Source organism: Camelus dromedarius, chromosome 2 (assembly GCF_036321535.1).
Source record: "Camelus dromedarius isolate mCamDro1 chromosome 2, mCamDro1.pat, whole genome shotgun sequence".
Lineage (NCBI taxonomy): Eukaryota > Metazoa > Chordata > Mammalia > Artiodactyla > Camelidae > Camelus > Camelus dromedarius.
In genome coordinates, this window is record NC_087437.1 from 41,223,253 (window position 1) to 41,237,602 (window position 14,350).

General features: G+C 39.8%; 1 protein-coding gene across 8 annotated transcripts in view; it reads right to left on the minus strand.

Moving 5' to 3' along the window:
- The window catches only part of TNIK (TRAF2 and NCK interacting kinase), a 362,919-nt gene that overhangs the window by 135,696 nt on the left and 212,873 nt on the right, over positions 1 to 14,350 (minus strand). For all 8 annotated transcript variants that reach the window (XM_031451107.2, XM_010976292.3, XM_010976290.3 and 5 more), the window contains exon 4: positions 5,173 to 5,298. In XM_031451107.2, coding sequence (XP_031306967.1) covers positions 5,173 to 5,298 — 126 coding nt within the window. The remainder of the gene's footprint in view (positions 1 to 5,172; positions 5,299 to 14,350) is intronic.

The window sequence follows — 14,350 nt, forward strand, 5'->3', positions numbered from 1 at the left end:
GTACAGTGGTGATAATGAGAACAGCTAATTTGTAGAGTGGTTGTAAAGTTCCAGTGAAATAATATGACAATGTAACCAAATAAAGTACTTGGCACATGAACAGTAGGTGATCAATATTCCTTGCCATTGTAGCTAACACAAAATGGCCCAAATGTAGTGAGTCAGAGGCCTTGGAACAAGTACACACTATTATATTCCATAACCAAGTTCCCACCAATATTGTAATCTGGTATTAGTTCCCCAGCTATTAAGTTTCTGTTCTGCCTTTCATTCTTCTAAGTTCCTCTTTGGTTTGTCATCAAATAGAAGAACTAGAAAAAGAAATGATGCTCTTGTACTCAGGAGGCATTCATAGCTTTGTATTTTTATCCCCAGTGACATATAAGCTAATGGATGGTTGCTGGTGCGGACGGTCAGAACAGTCCTCTGCGTGGTCACAAACCTGACATATGTGAGGCCCTCTGTCTTCCAAGCAGAATATGGGGCCTCTAACTGCTGCATTTTGCTACTGCATTTGTTTGTAGTTAGGGAAAATGGAATGTGAAGGCAGTGCTCTGCCCCACGTGCCCAGGTTTGGAAGTGATCACTCCTTACAATGCCCCTTTGCCAACTTCAGGAAGGGCATCCGTTTGCAGAAACAATTTCCTAACCGGTCTTCCTGCTTCTACTCTGGCCCTCATCTGGTCTAGTCTCAACCCAGTAACCAGAGGGACCCCTTTACTCTGTGGGTCAGATTCTACCCCTGCACCTTCAAAACCCTCCTGTGGCCCCCTCCTCACTCAGAGTAAAAGCCGACATCCTGCCAATGTGCTGTAAAGCCCTGCCTGCTCTGGCCCTGGGTCTCACCTCCCACATCTTCTGGTCACACTCACCTTGTTGTTATTCCTGGAAAATACCAGGACTGGAATGCCCTTCCTCGAGTTCTCCACGGCGGGGCTTCCCCTGACCACCACAACTCCTTTCTGCGTCCTCATTAACCTTTCCTTGCTCTTCCAGCATTCTCAATAGTTTCCTGACTTATTACGTGTATTGTTTGTGGTCTGTAGCAAGGATGTAAGCTGCATGCAAGTAGGGCCGTTCATCGGTTTTGTTCACCAACATATCCTAAGTGTCTGGAAGAGTGCCTTGTGCCTAGCAAGTGCTTGATATGTGTTTGTTGGATGAATGAATGAGTGAATGAAAAAATGAACACATGCACATGTAGGCTCTTGGTTCCCAGCAATCACAGCCATCTCCACGGGAAGAGCAACTGGCCAGAGTGAGAACTGGTGGGTGGCGACTCATTTCCAGGGCATAAAACCTCCCGTGTGTGCCATGCATGCAAACAGCCTTCCTGCTTTCTCCCAGTGCTGTCTGAACTGAAAATGGAGTGTAGCTTTTGCTCATTTAAAAAAAGCCAAAACTTCCAGTGCCTTTCACAGAACCTCAGGTCAAACTAAACGGTCACGTTTCAGAATATCTGCATTCTTGTCCTCTGTCCATCTATTAATGAGCTCAGAGGCCCTGAGAAAGACAATGAGCTTCACTAAGATCCAGTAAAATAAATGACAACTAATTTTCTTTCCAGCCTAAAAAAAATCTCAGCATTAGGAAAAAGGTGAAAACAAGTCAGGCTCTCCTTGACCACTCCTCTCCTTCCTTAGCCACTGATTTGCAAAGAAATACCCCAATTTTAGTAGTACAACCTAACAAGAAAACTGTCCTATCTGGCCCATCACTCAAAGGACTGATATTAATAGTCAGGGGTGACTCATCTGGAAATAGTTGCACTACCTCAGGTGATAAGCCGGAGGTGGTTCCAAGGCTCTATTAACGCCGTCTTTTAATCTGGAGCTATAGCTCTGAACAAACAAAAAGCACTTCTGCAGACAGCATCGAAACAGCCACCTTTCTCCACTTGTCACCTGCTGCAGCTTATGGCAAGGCAGGGGTCATTGCTACAGTGCTAGATCCTTGATCATGTAGCAGAACTTTGGTAACACAGAGATGTCCCAACTTGAGCCATCTCACCATGTCCTGCTGAACCTGCAGGCCACGGGGAAACTAAGCTTTCAAAAGTACCCATAGCAATGATTGGCTTGAACAATAATAATAGCAGTAATAATAATAATAATAATAATAATAATAACAACAACAACAACAATAACCAGGTTTGGACCAATACTATCACTTTTATTCATAAAACAACTATTCATATTTTATCCATAAAACAACCACCAATGATTTATAAAAACTCATCATCTCTAAGTTAGGCTACTAAATTTTTTCTCAACAAATTTCTTAAATTAGCTATTTGCATTTTTAATGTGTTTATTATAACTTAAAAAAACTGATATAGTCAAGTTTCGTAGTTAAGCCCTTACTGTAATGTCTCTTTCTTTAGTATTACAGAAATACTACTTTTACATTTTTAAATTTCACATTTACATCTACTATACAGTTAAGAGGCCACAACTAAAATCTTACTGTAACTCTTTCAGAAATCACATAAAAATATATAAAATCAATGTGACCATACAAAGTGGGTTTATTTACCTTGAAGTATATTTTTATTTTAAATTTAGAGATGGGTCTTATAGGGAAAAAAATTCTCAGCAGCTCTTTTCACTTCCAAATATTCTTCTATTGAATATCAAATTACATGAAAATCTTGTTATTTTTCTGAGCTAACATTATCGTATCCTTTTTGGTCACCAGTTGCATTCACTGTATAAATTTTATCTCAGCTGGACTATAGGTGTCTGATGTCTTAAGAGAGTAACTTCTAGCCAAGATTGAGGTCTTTGAGAAGTTATCCATGAAATGGTGGTCACTGGGTCCACACAGGTTAGTACATAATTTGGCATATAGTTAGCACTGGATAATTCAGTGAATTTTGTGTTAGACACATATTAAGACCTCTGGAAAATGAGCAAGACACTTAGTGGTTAAACAGTATTTTTAGAGCCATTAATCCAACAACAACATATGGAATGAGAAGAGATGAGAGCAAGAGAGAGAGAAGAAGAAACAGGGGGTATTACAAAATCTAGGCTTCCACTGACTGGGCCCATACTAATGGGGTGGTTATAAAATTGGCAAAGGAGGTCAAATTAAGGCAGCATTGTAAACCTGTCAATGGAACTAAGCAATAAAACTTCCAATGGCAGATATTGGAAAGGTGAGAGGAGCAATCTGGGCTGCGCAGGGATAGGAATAGTGGTTTTGGTATTAAACTTACTAAATTTGTTTTTAGTGGAACAGCCAACTAGAGCTGTCTCATAGACTGTCAGAGATACAGGATTGGGGCAAGCGGCTAGGTAGACGGAGAACAGAAAGGAAAGGAAAGGAAAGGAAAGGAAAGGAAAGGAAAGGAAAGGAAAGGAAAGGAAAGGAAAGGAAAGGAAAGGAACCTTTGAGAGTTTAGTTGGCCTTCCTTAGCCACAGGCTCTGCATTCACAGATTCAACCAATGAGATGGAAAATATTCAGAAAAAAAAATTGCAGAAAGTTGCAAAAATCAAAATTTAAATTTGCCCACAAGTCACCAACTATCTATGTAGCATTTATAGCTATTTACATAGCATTTATATTATATTAGGTGTTATAAGTTATGTAGAGATAAAGTACATGGGAAGATGTGTACAGTGTTATATGCAAATAGTATACCATTTTATATAAGAGATTTGGGCATTTTGCTATCCAGGTGGTCCTAGAATCAGTTCCCCTCAGAAACCGAGGGATGACTGTACCTACAGAGTATCAGATACTGTCATAGGTGTTTTACTCGTGGAGTCTGAATTTAAATTTCAGTCATCCACACATTAGTGATAGACAAGGAGAAAGATTCACGCAGCGCTTGGTTAGACCCCCAGCTCCACCATTTCCAGCCAGACCACAGGGCAGTTTATTTGGCTCTAGGTATTTTCACTGTAAGAATTTTTGCCACAAGCAGTTTTGCCACACAATGAATTGGCCCCAAGACAAATCTGCCATACAAGACACAATAACTACTTAACAATTTCGTTTGACAACAGCCTTCGAGAGCATTAATGATGGATTCTTGTGCTAATTTAGATACAACAGCTTGTTCTGTAATGTCCTCTCTACCAAATTTGTCATGCAGTATTAGAAGCTGGAGGCAAAACAAGAATCAAGCTCCTATCCACCCCCTCCGCAAAAGACGTGGTTATGTGATTCCTGATGAGTGTAAGTTTTTTAAAGACGGTAAAAAATTTCTTGCAATTTGATAGTGGAGAACGTAATGTGGACAGAATTTTGGTATTTGGCACAGAATCTGGCTTAGATGATTTGATGAAATATAAGGACTGGGCCTGGGAAGGAACATTTAAATATAGTCCAGATATGTACCACCAGTTATACAGGTTACAGAGACTGATAAGAAACAGCAGCATCTTCATCTGTTAATTCTACTCCCCGGGAAATCTAAAGAGACTTAGGACAGAATTTTTTCATATTGTGAAGAACTTAAATCCAACATTAGATCTTGAATCCTTAATGATGGACGTGGAAAAAGTCTAAAATATACCCGAATACAATGCCCGCTTTCTCTAAAACATACCTGAATACAACTATGACCAAAAATCTACATACATTTTAAATGTTTTAAAATATTTTTTGGAATTTTCATTTTTCATGATGAAATCTTTTTAAAATTATTAATTTTTCATATTTAATTTTGTCCCTTATTTTATTTTCTGTTCATTATTTTATATTTTACAGGACAATTGTCTTATGGCCAATTAGTTGTGTGATGAAACTGCTTGCAGCAAAGATGTTTAAGCAAAAATATGGGACATGAGTTTACTTCTCTGTAAACCTTAGTTTTGTTATCCAAAAAGTAAAGATAGTAATAATGTCCACCTCAAAGAGCCTGAATAAATGATATAATTCATTAAAAAAATAGCATGGTACCTAAAATATAATAAAAACTCAAGAAAGGTAGTCATTAGTGGGAAAAAACTGGCTTTAGAGATGGTCCACATTAAGGGATAGAAGGTAGAGATACTGAAAAGATGGAGAGGTATTCAAGGAAATGGGAGAAAACCTTGAAAACACAATGTTATGGAAATCATAACATCTAATCGAACTTAGTATTGAGGATAGAGAAATGGACCATTCAGTCTTGGTTGTTTTTTATGTAAGAAAAGCAAATTTGGACAGCACTACATACCCAAAGTTGGTCATCCATGCCTGGTGGGTTCTTTTTGATAAAAGCACCATAGTATGTAGCAATATTCCGGTGATGAGAATATTTCTTCAACATGTTAATTTCTTGTTTGATTTCTTCCTCTTCATCCTGTGTTAGAACAATAAACATTCTGTCATGAGAATCCACTGTCGTTAGTAGGATTCTGTCTTTCATCACCAGCTATATCCACTATGTAATTATTTCTTTAAGTTTTTTCTCCTATGGTACTAAACAAGCATAATTATCATATAACTTGACTTTCTTTCTTGACTACAAAGAAAAAATTTACAAGACAACACATTGGCAGTCCAAGGGGGCTTCTGTTTGTACAGCAAGTCAACATCGCATGCAACCTGCTGGGGAAAAAAAATTCTCATCCCTTCCCCTGGAAGAGATCAAGGCAGACAATCTATTGAGATAAAATTCACTCTAGGCCTCTGGGAACTAAGTCCATCAAGTACCTATCACTGATCATACTTGGTATAGGGTAGATTAAGAAAAATGAAAAGAAAAAAAAATACAGGCTCTTCAATTTAAAATTTGTTGGGTTCATTTTCTTTGAAGTCTCCTTTTATTGAAGTCCCTGACTGAAGACGATGAAAGTCAGATGGGAAAGGGAGCAAGAGTAAGTTCCCTAGATCTGAGGATGTGCGTAGAGCAGGAGCACCGTCTCACCTTCAGGAAACTACACATGAAAAGAAAGGGGGAATGTGGCAGTGCCACGGATGTGCAAAGGGATAACCCTCCTGCGGAGTAAGTTTCCTCACTCAGATGTCATTCATTCCGAGTTTCCATTTGGAGCCCACTAACTTGCGCCTTTTTAGAGGACCTGGCATCACCGGTGAAGACTGTGTGTTCTCCCATAATTTTATTTTGATGTGTACACATCAATTGGACTTTTAAAAAGTATTTTATTTTTGAGGTTGGTGGAAAAAATTTCTAGCCCAGGCAAATTATCTGAGATGCAGCAGTAGGACTCTCTGAGTGTAAGACGTTACATCACCATTACCATTACTCACGGTGTGTCTCCGTCTGTACCCTCGCCTCCTCTAGCTAACTTGGCCTCCCTCCAGTGTCTCCACACTGCTGGGCCCTTCCGGAGTCTCCCATGTGTGTCTTCTTTCCCCTTCCTCTTCTGCACATACTTTCTACTCATCATTCCTGGTTGAGTTTAATCGACACTCCTCCGGGACATTATCCTGAATTCTCTCAGGTAATGTCAAGTCTTCCCACTACATCTTGTCCACCTCCGAACCTGCACACATATTTGTTGGTACTGGAATAGAGGTATGGGTCACACGGTGTCATAATTGCCCTTTTCCTTAACACTCTTCTCCATGGATTGTAAGCTCTCTTCTGCCTTTAGATCTCAGTTCCAGAGTCCCTTCCCCAGCAAAGCTCTCTCTGATCTGCCTGACGTGGTTCTAATCCCACAGAGAACGGCATGCCTCTTCCTTTGTAGCATCTACCAGAATTACCATCCACATTTATCTGTCTATTCATATGATTGAAGCCTCCCTTCAGTACCAATCCATAAAAACTATAATCACAGCGATCCTTCCTGCTTTTGCTGTCTATAACATCCCAGCATCAAGCAACATGCCTGCAAATAAATATGAATAAAAGGATGAATACCTGCAAAGGGCCCACTCACTTACAGCAGCATTCCTTACAGCTTGAAAGGAACTGATGGAAATAAGATGAGGAGACTGGTGAAATGCTGACATTTCCTGCCTACACAAAAATAAGCTTTAGGAAAAAGCAATGGAGAGCTGCAAACCTAGGAGACCTAAGCCTGTTATGTATCATATGGCTGAACTAAGTCGAGGACTAGGTACTCTCAGTATAGACTGTACAATTGAGATGCTGAACTATGGAGAAGCACGTGGCCTTCACAGCTTCTGGAGGGGAGGAGAGGAGTGAGGGGCTGGGCTGGGGGCTGGGGGAGGGGATGGCACACTGCTGACCAAAGAAATATTCCCTGAGGTTATCAACGCGGGCCTAAGGAGAGAAGGACCTTCACAATCCTTCAACTTGTTGAAGGGTCCCTGCAGCAGGCCTCAAATTGTCTGGTGATGGTGCATATTAGCTATCTGAAACCCACCATGTGGGGCCAAATAATCATGGATGAATGTAGGATGCGAGTGGGTGTACTTTAGGGAAGCCTAAGTAGAAGGGGAGAAAACAAACCTGAGGGTTTCCAGGCAGCCTGGCATCGACAGCTGCTTTCCACTAAAGAAGAAACTACAGGAGACAGTAAAACACAAGTCACTTTGCAATGGCAGCCTGACGGTCTCAGCTTCGGTCATTCTTAGTGAGGAGCTGGGCTGGTTCTATAAGTATTAGTTGCCTGCTTCCTGGGTTCTTAACGGGATGGTGGCTGACGTGGGAGAATTAGAGGGGGAAAAAGTGCCTAATAATGCTTACCATAAGAACTTATGAAACAGTTAAACAACAGTGTAATTCAGTACACAATCAAATCCAACATAAATAAGTGTTGGAGATCAGAATGGCGTCAGCATGTTCTCCATCATTTCGCAAAGGTAAACTGAGTTGATGTGACAATGAAGGGGGCATATGCACTGAGTCAGGAAAATGAGTGGGGGCAGGCGGAGTGCATGCTCAGTTTGGGCTCCACTCCTTTCTGGCTGCATGATCTCAGGAAAGCAACCTACCTTTTGGAACCTAAGTTTTCTCATCTATAATGAGACAGATTTTATACTATTATTACATGTCTCAGTCCTTTGTGAAAATTAAAGTATGTGAAAGTTCTAAAGTGTAATACAAAATAAACATTCTTATTAATCTCCTCCACCAAAAAATAAATAAATAACAAGGGTAGGAGGGCAAGGATGTAAGTAACTTGAATTTTAGGTTTAAATCGCACTGTTTCCAAACACAATTATGGAACCACTGTGGGTCATGGTTATGTAGCTTTATTACAGAACCTTGAGCTTGATCTTATATGACCTTGTAAGTGAGCATGCAATTTATCAGGCCTTCAGGGCTGCTGTCCATCCAGATTTCTAGTCTAGAGCAATGACGGCCATAGTTATTCAGTGAAATCGGAAGGGAGGTACTTACTATGACCATAAGAACTCATTTAACCATTTCACAAGCAGTCCACTCTCTCACAATATGGCTTGTTGAGGGAGATGGCTGATGATTCTTTCAAAAAGACAGAGACGACAACAACTGAGGCCAGAATTAGATTACCAGTTAGAAGAAAGTTATCTTCTGTTTTGTAAATGGATTACTCTTATGTCTTCAGAATTAAGCACTGGATGAAGCTCACTGAGAAACTAATGACCACTGGGTCATAATGAAACATAAAGTAATGGTACCAAATCGTCACAAATTTTAAAAAGAAGTAATTTTAATAAGCCAAGTCCAATACTCTGGGAAGAACCATTGTTTCAATCAGAAGACTTCAAAAATCTTGTCTAGGCCAACCTCAGGCATGGCCATTTAAATTCTCCATGTCAGTTATTTTCACCTGTAAATGGGAATAAGAATACCTATCTGTTACTCTCAGGGCTTAGAGATAATTAAGTATTTATTTAAGCAAAGCTTTATAATCAACATAAAGAAGATCGTTTTTCTCTCAAGATCGTAGGAATCTATTTATTGCTTTGTATTTGTGGCAGACCAAAAGCAAAAATGGCCTGGATATTTGGTGACCTCCCACATGAAGAGGTGGGGTCCACTTATCCTTGTCTCTGTGCTTGGCTGTGTGACTTGCTTTGGCCTATGGGACATTGGTATACGTGATGCAGCAGAGACTTGAATAGTGTGTGTTGGGGTGGCCCTCTCTTGTTGCTTACAGAGAACACTTTCTTGTGAAAAACTAGAACTGGCCTCCTGGAGGATGATAAAATGTGAAGAGACAGTGGTTTTCAAATGCAAGAAAATGGATGATTCCAGGTAATGCTTTCAAGCCACTGACTACCTTTGATGACGATATGATGATCAAAACCATGGTCATAAATACAGCCAAAGACAGCCTTATGTGATGTTCTTCTGTACCAGAGGCTGTATGCGTATAATCTTATTTAATACTCAGAACAGCTCTATGAAGACATGTTTTTAATAATCCTATTTAACAAATAAGAAAATGAGTGTCATAGTTCATTCCTATATTAAATGTTAGAACTAAGATCCAAAGCCAGATTCGTCTCATTTTAAAGCCACGGCTCTTAATTCTATACTGAAAACTCCTAAACAGAAGAAGGGGAGTTACTCATGGTGATAAAAACCAAAGCTGCTAATCACGAAAGAAGAGTCGAGGAGTACCTTAAGCTTGGACTGAAGAGAAACCTGCCTTTGGTCCTCCAATTACAGAAGCTTGTCAGCACATACTAATATTTGCTTTTGAATGATTTCAGGGGATAAAGGAGGGATTTTTAAGTTGCATATTTATTACACAGGGGAACACACTTTAAGCACCTACAATATGGTAGGATTAAAAAACGGAATTAATAAGACACTTAATATTAGTGTGTTCTAATTTGCCTAATGTTCAGCTCTCAATCCATGGAACGGGGATAAAACTGCATGTAATTCTTTCAACGATCCAAGGAACTGGTCAGTTTACACTCTACAAGGAAGTATGAGGTGCACAGACTCCTAAGTGCCACTATCCCCCAGCTGTGCAGACGCCGGCTAGAACACCTGTGCGCCTGCTCACCGCCCTGCTTCCCGCAGCACCTGTTGGCATTAGGCAGGCATTTGTCTGAACTTGTCTATCATTCTCACCTTTGATGCTGACTGAATGTGACAGAAAGATTGAAAAGACAATTTATCGTTAAAGAATCATTGATCATTAGAATTTGTAGGGATTACTGACATCTTCTAGGATGTGATTTAAAAATTTTTTTAAATAATTTTAGTGCTGAAATCCCTTCCTCAACTAGAACTTTTATTCAGGATGCCAATATACAACATCAACAAAAACTAGACTTTTAAAGTTAGTAAATAGTTATTTTTATAAGTTTAACTATGTAATATCTGGTTATAAAGTTAATCAATGACAACAAAGGGAGTATTTTAGTGAAAGCAAATGTAGAATTTTTGAAAAAAATTTAAAATCATGTGTCAGCTTCAGTATCTTATTCATTTTCAGTTTTGTTTGTTCTGAAGGATAGAGAAAATCTTTATTTCCTAAGATAATTAATTGCAAATAATAGCAATTACTTTTTAAAAGGTTGCCTTGAGATTTCGGTGGAATCTTCAGATGTAATGATACTCTGCACATGACTGGAGTAACCTAGAGCATGGACTGAGAGGTTGCCGTCTTCTAGTGCATTCAAAGGTGGTATATGACATACAGCTAAGTTTTTTTTTTTTTTTGAAATCATAGTTTACTAAATGTTAAAATGTATGAAAAATTAAATGAGACTTAAGCATATATGGATGCTCTAATATTATCTCAAGATGAGGTTAAGCACCTGTGAACTATATATTTATAGATTCAAGGACACAGACCCCGAGTGGTTCAATTGGTTGCCTAAGTCCACATCTCTTCACCGCAGCATTGATAGAACTTGGGACTTTGCCACAACATCCTGCAGGCAGCACTTGGATTTGTTGTATGTTAACTCTAAACTAAATGAATTCATTCAACAAATATTTACCCATCTACTATATCCTAGGCACAGTGCCTAATAATAATAATAATAATAGTAATAGTAATAATAATAATAAATAATATATGATATATAATATAGTCATCCTTCAGTACCTGTAAAGGATTGATTCCAGGATCCCTCATGGATACCAAAATCCACAGATGCTCAAATCCTTTATGTAAATGTTGTAGTACAGTCAGCCCGCCGTATCCATGGGTTACACATCCTTGGATTCAACTAACACTGTGAGCACAGAGGGCTGACTGTAATGCAACAATGGACATAACAGAGTCAAGCTCTCCCACCATGAAACTTACTATAATCTAGTGGGGAACACAAATGAAAATCAAAGAATGACACAAATAACATGCAAAATTACTAACGTGAGAGATATAGGTAGCTAACCTAATGGAGGCACCAGGGAAGACAGCTGAGACATTCAAGTGTGAGCTGAATTTTAAAGGCCATGTGGTGGGGCAGGGTATAGCTCAGTGGTAGAGCCCGTGTTCGGCATGCATGAGGTCCTGGGTTCAATCCCCAGTGCCTCCGTTAAGGGGGATAAAAACTAAAATAAAAATGACCTATAAGTCTTTATGAAGACCTTGATGCAGACCATATAGGAGTTACCCAGTTAAGAAGAAAACATATAATGTAATGTGACTGAGGAGGGATTGGTTTCCTGGCAGAGAAGGAGTGATTGTCTAGGCCCCTTAGCTGGATGGGGTATTGGCATATTGTCTCCTATGGGAATCGTTGGTGCCATGGAGTGAAAAATAAAAAATGTCTGCAAGAGACACCATAATAATAACAATATGCACAAAAAGTTTTAACCCTAGAAGTGTTGTCATTCATTTGGCCAAAATCCATCACAAATCCTCAAGACTCCTCCACCTACAATTCAGCCCACAGGAATGGGAATGGGTCTGCTTTTCTGATCCTATTAACAGTATAAATGATAATGTCTTCCCTTTTAGCTTTGGTTACCAGAAAAAAATAACTATCAAAGTTGCTGTGGCTTGTAATTTGAATTTGTTTTTCCTTTATCCGTCTTTCAATTCATTTTATTTTCTCTGGCCTCTTGCTTTTACAAATATAATACCATTTTGCATAGCATCTGCTACGTGCCAGGCCCTAGGTCAGCACGCTCTGCAGGAGGTGCCAAGACGGCTAATGCCCGGTTCCTGTTCTGGGCTCATTAAAGTCAGCAGGCTTTAATGAGAGAGAGAAGACTTTTCACAAAGGGAAAACAAAAGGTGAGCTTTGAGTCATTAAGAAAGCCAACATATTGATGAGGAAGTCAGCCCTACCAATGCCACTAATCTACCCATCCTCTGACCTCACGTAGTTGTCACTTTATCAGGGAACGTACTGGCCACCCAGACAGGTCAGATTCCTTCTTAAATTCTCTCTTAATACACTCCATACACTCTGTGAAAGTTAATCAGTTAATCAGAACTCTGATCAAATAACTGTTCAACTGTTTGTCAAATGTCTTTCACTCAGTGCTGGAAGGTAAGATTACAGAAGATAGTGCCCGTGTCTGCCTTATTCACTGCTCTCGCCCCAGAGCATAGCACACTCATTCATTCTTAAGTGAATGAATGCATGCACTACTGTGATTTCATCCTCCAGCTTCTGGAATCTAGCCTCGCTTTCTCTCCTAGATCCTGCTCAACATTAGGCCATTCTGACAGCTGCCTATGGTTCAGTAAGACTAGTAACTTTGTAGCTGAGGTGCTGAAGACAGGGCTGAGTCAGACGACTGACCATATTAACAATGAACTAACCCACACATGGTAACTACAGCATGCGTGGCACGTCGTTCATGGACAGGCTCCCATCCCCCTGTACAGCTACACAAGTCCAATGCGCACTGTAACACCCTCTTCAGTCATGCTGCCTGCCCCATTCCGCCCTTCACTGTCTCTTACCAGGACTAGTATTTATTGAGGAACTGTTATGTGCCAGGCACTAGGTATTATATAATTTTAGTCTCAAAACAAGTTTGCAATGTTTGTATTCCCACCTAACAGGTAAGAGAAGTGAGACTCAGAAAAGTTTAAAAATTTGCCCAACGTTAGGAAGGAGCAGAGTGGAGTGTGAATCCAGCTCTATCTGAATCTGAAGGCCATGCTCCCAAGAGAACTATGAATTGAAAAAATAAGTTTTAACCCTAGGAGTCTTGTCATTCATTTGGCACCCCATCTCTCATTCTTATAACAGGGCTGTGAGGAAGGTGGGCACACTCTGACCACTGGATCTGAATTCCAACTCTGCCATTTCTGAGCTTGGGCAAGTGATTAAGGATTTTTGTGCTTTCAATTAATTCCTCATTTGTAAAATGGATATATTAGCAGTTCCCCTAATGAGAGTTTTCTCAAGGATGAAATGAGTTAATATATGTTGTATTAAGTCCTAGGAACACTGCTTGGCACGTAATTAGCACTCAATCAACGTTAGCAATTTTTATTTTGGACCATGGCTCTGTTGTTGCTGTTACTATTAATATTATATTCTGGGCTCCCAATCACTCCACTGAACTGCCTCCCTTTGGGAGGGAGGAACTGAATGTGCCTGGAGCAGTGTGTCCCCCTGATTCTTCCAAATAACCCAAGATGAAAAGATTCTTTTTCTTTTTTTTTTTGGTCCCGTTTCAGCAACATTCAATAAGCCCATTAACTATGGGCAAAGCACTCTACCAGAAGCTACTGGGCAAAGGTCACTTCCTCACTCTTCAAAGGGAGATGCAGGCTGGTCGTAAGCTTCACCTGCAGGAATTCAGTAAGACAGAAATAGAAACTCAGTCCAGCAGGGCTCAAAATGGATCCTCCTAGTAGGCAAATCTCATCATATCCCTTTGCTGTTTAACTTCTGGCTCCCACACTGGCTCTAGCAGTGGTGTGGGGAAGGGGCCAGGACGTCCAGCCTTCCACCCCTTGTGAAAAACAATCCTCCTCCTTTTATCTCTTCTATGTATTGGATTTTTGCCTAAGACTATTTGATCTAAGGGCTCTTCTGGGAAAATTAAAAAGTTCGAAAACCTTGTAAAGCCCTTGCCACAGCGTTCAGTTTCTTCATGACCTGGCCCTAACTTGTCCAGATTTATCTTGTATCACTCTCTTCTCCACATTTTTTTAATCCTAAAAGTAAACTGTGTGATCATTTCCAGGACGTGTTCCACGCTCTTGCAGCCTCCATGCCTTGCCACAGGCTGTTTCCTTGGCCGGGAACACCCCTAGTCTGATTGTCCTCCTGGGCTTACTGACTACCCCTCGCTGTCACCTTGAACTTCACAAGTAATTTTATTTATGAGTTTTATGACTTTATTATAACATGGATTACCTTTACTTATGAATATTTAGGGCAAGGTTATATTATTACGAGTTCCCCTTCAGGCAAAGGACCACTTTTTCATCCTTGAATTTCCAGTCTGTCATAAAGTAGGTGTTTAGAAAATGGTTATCAAATAAATAACAGTTAATTTTAAAAACCACATTAAATTAAACAGTAAATAGCCTTCTATATTAATTGAA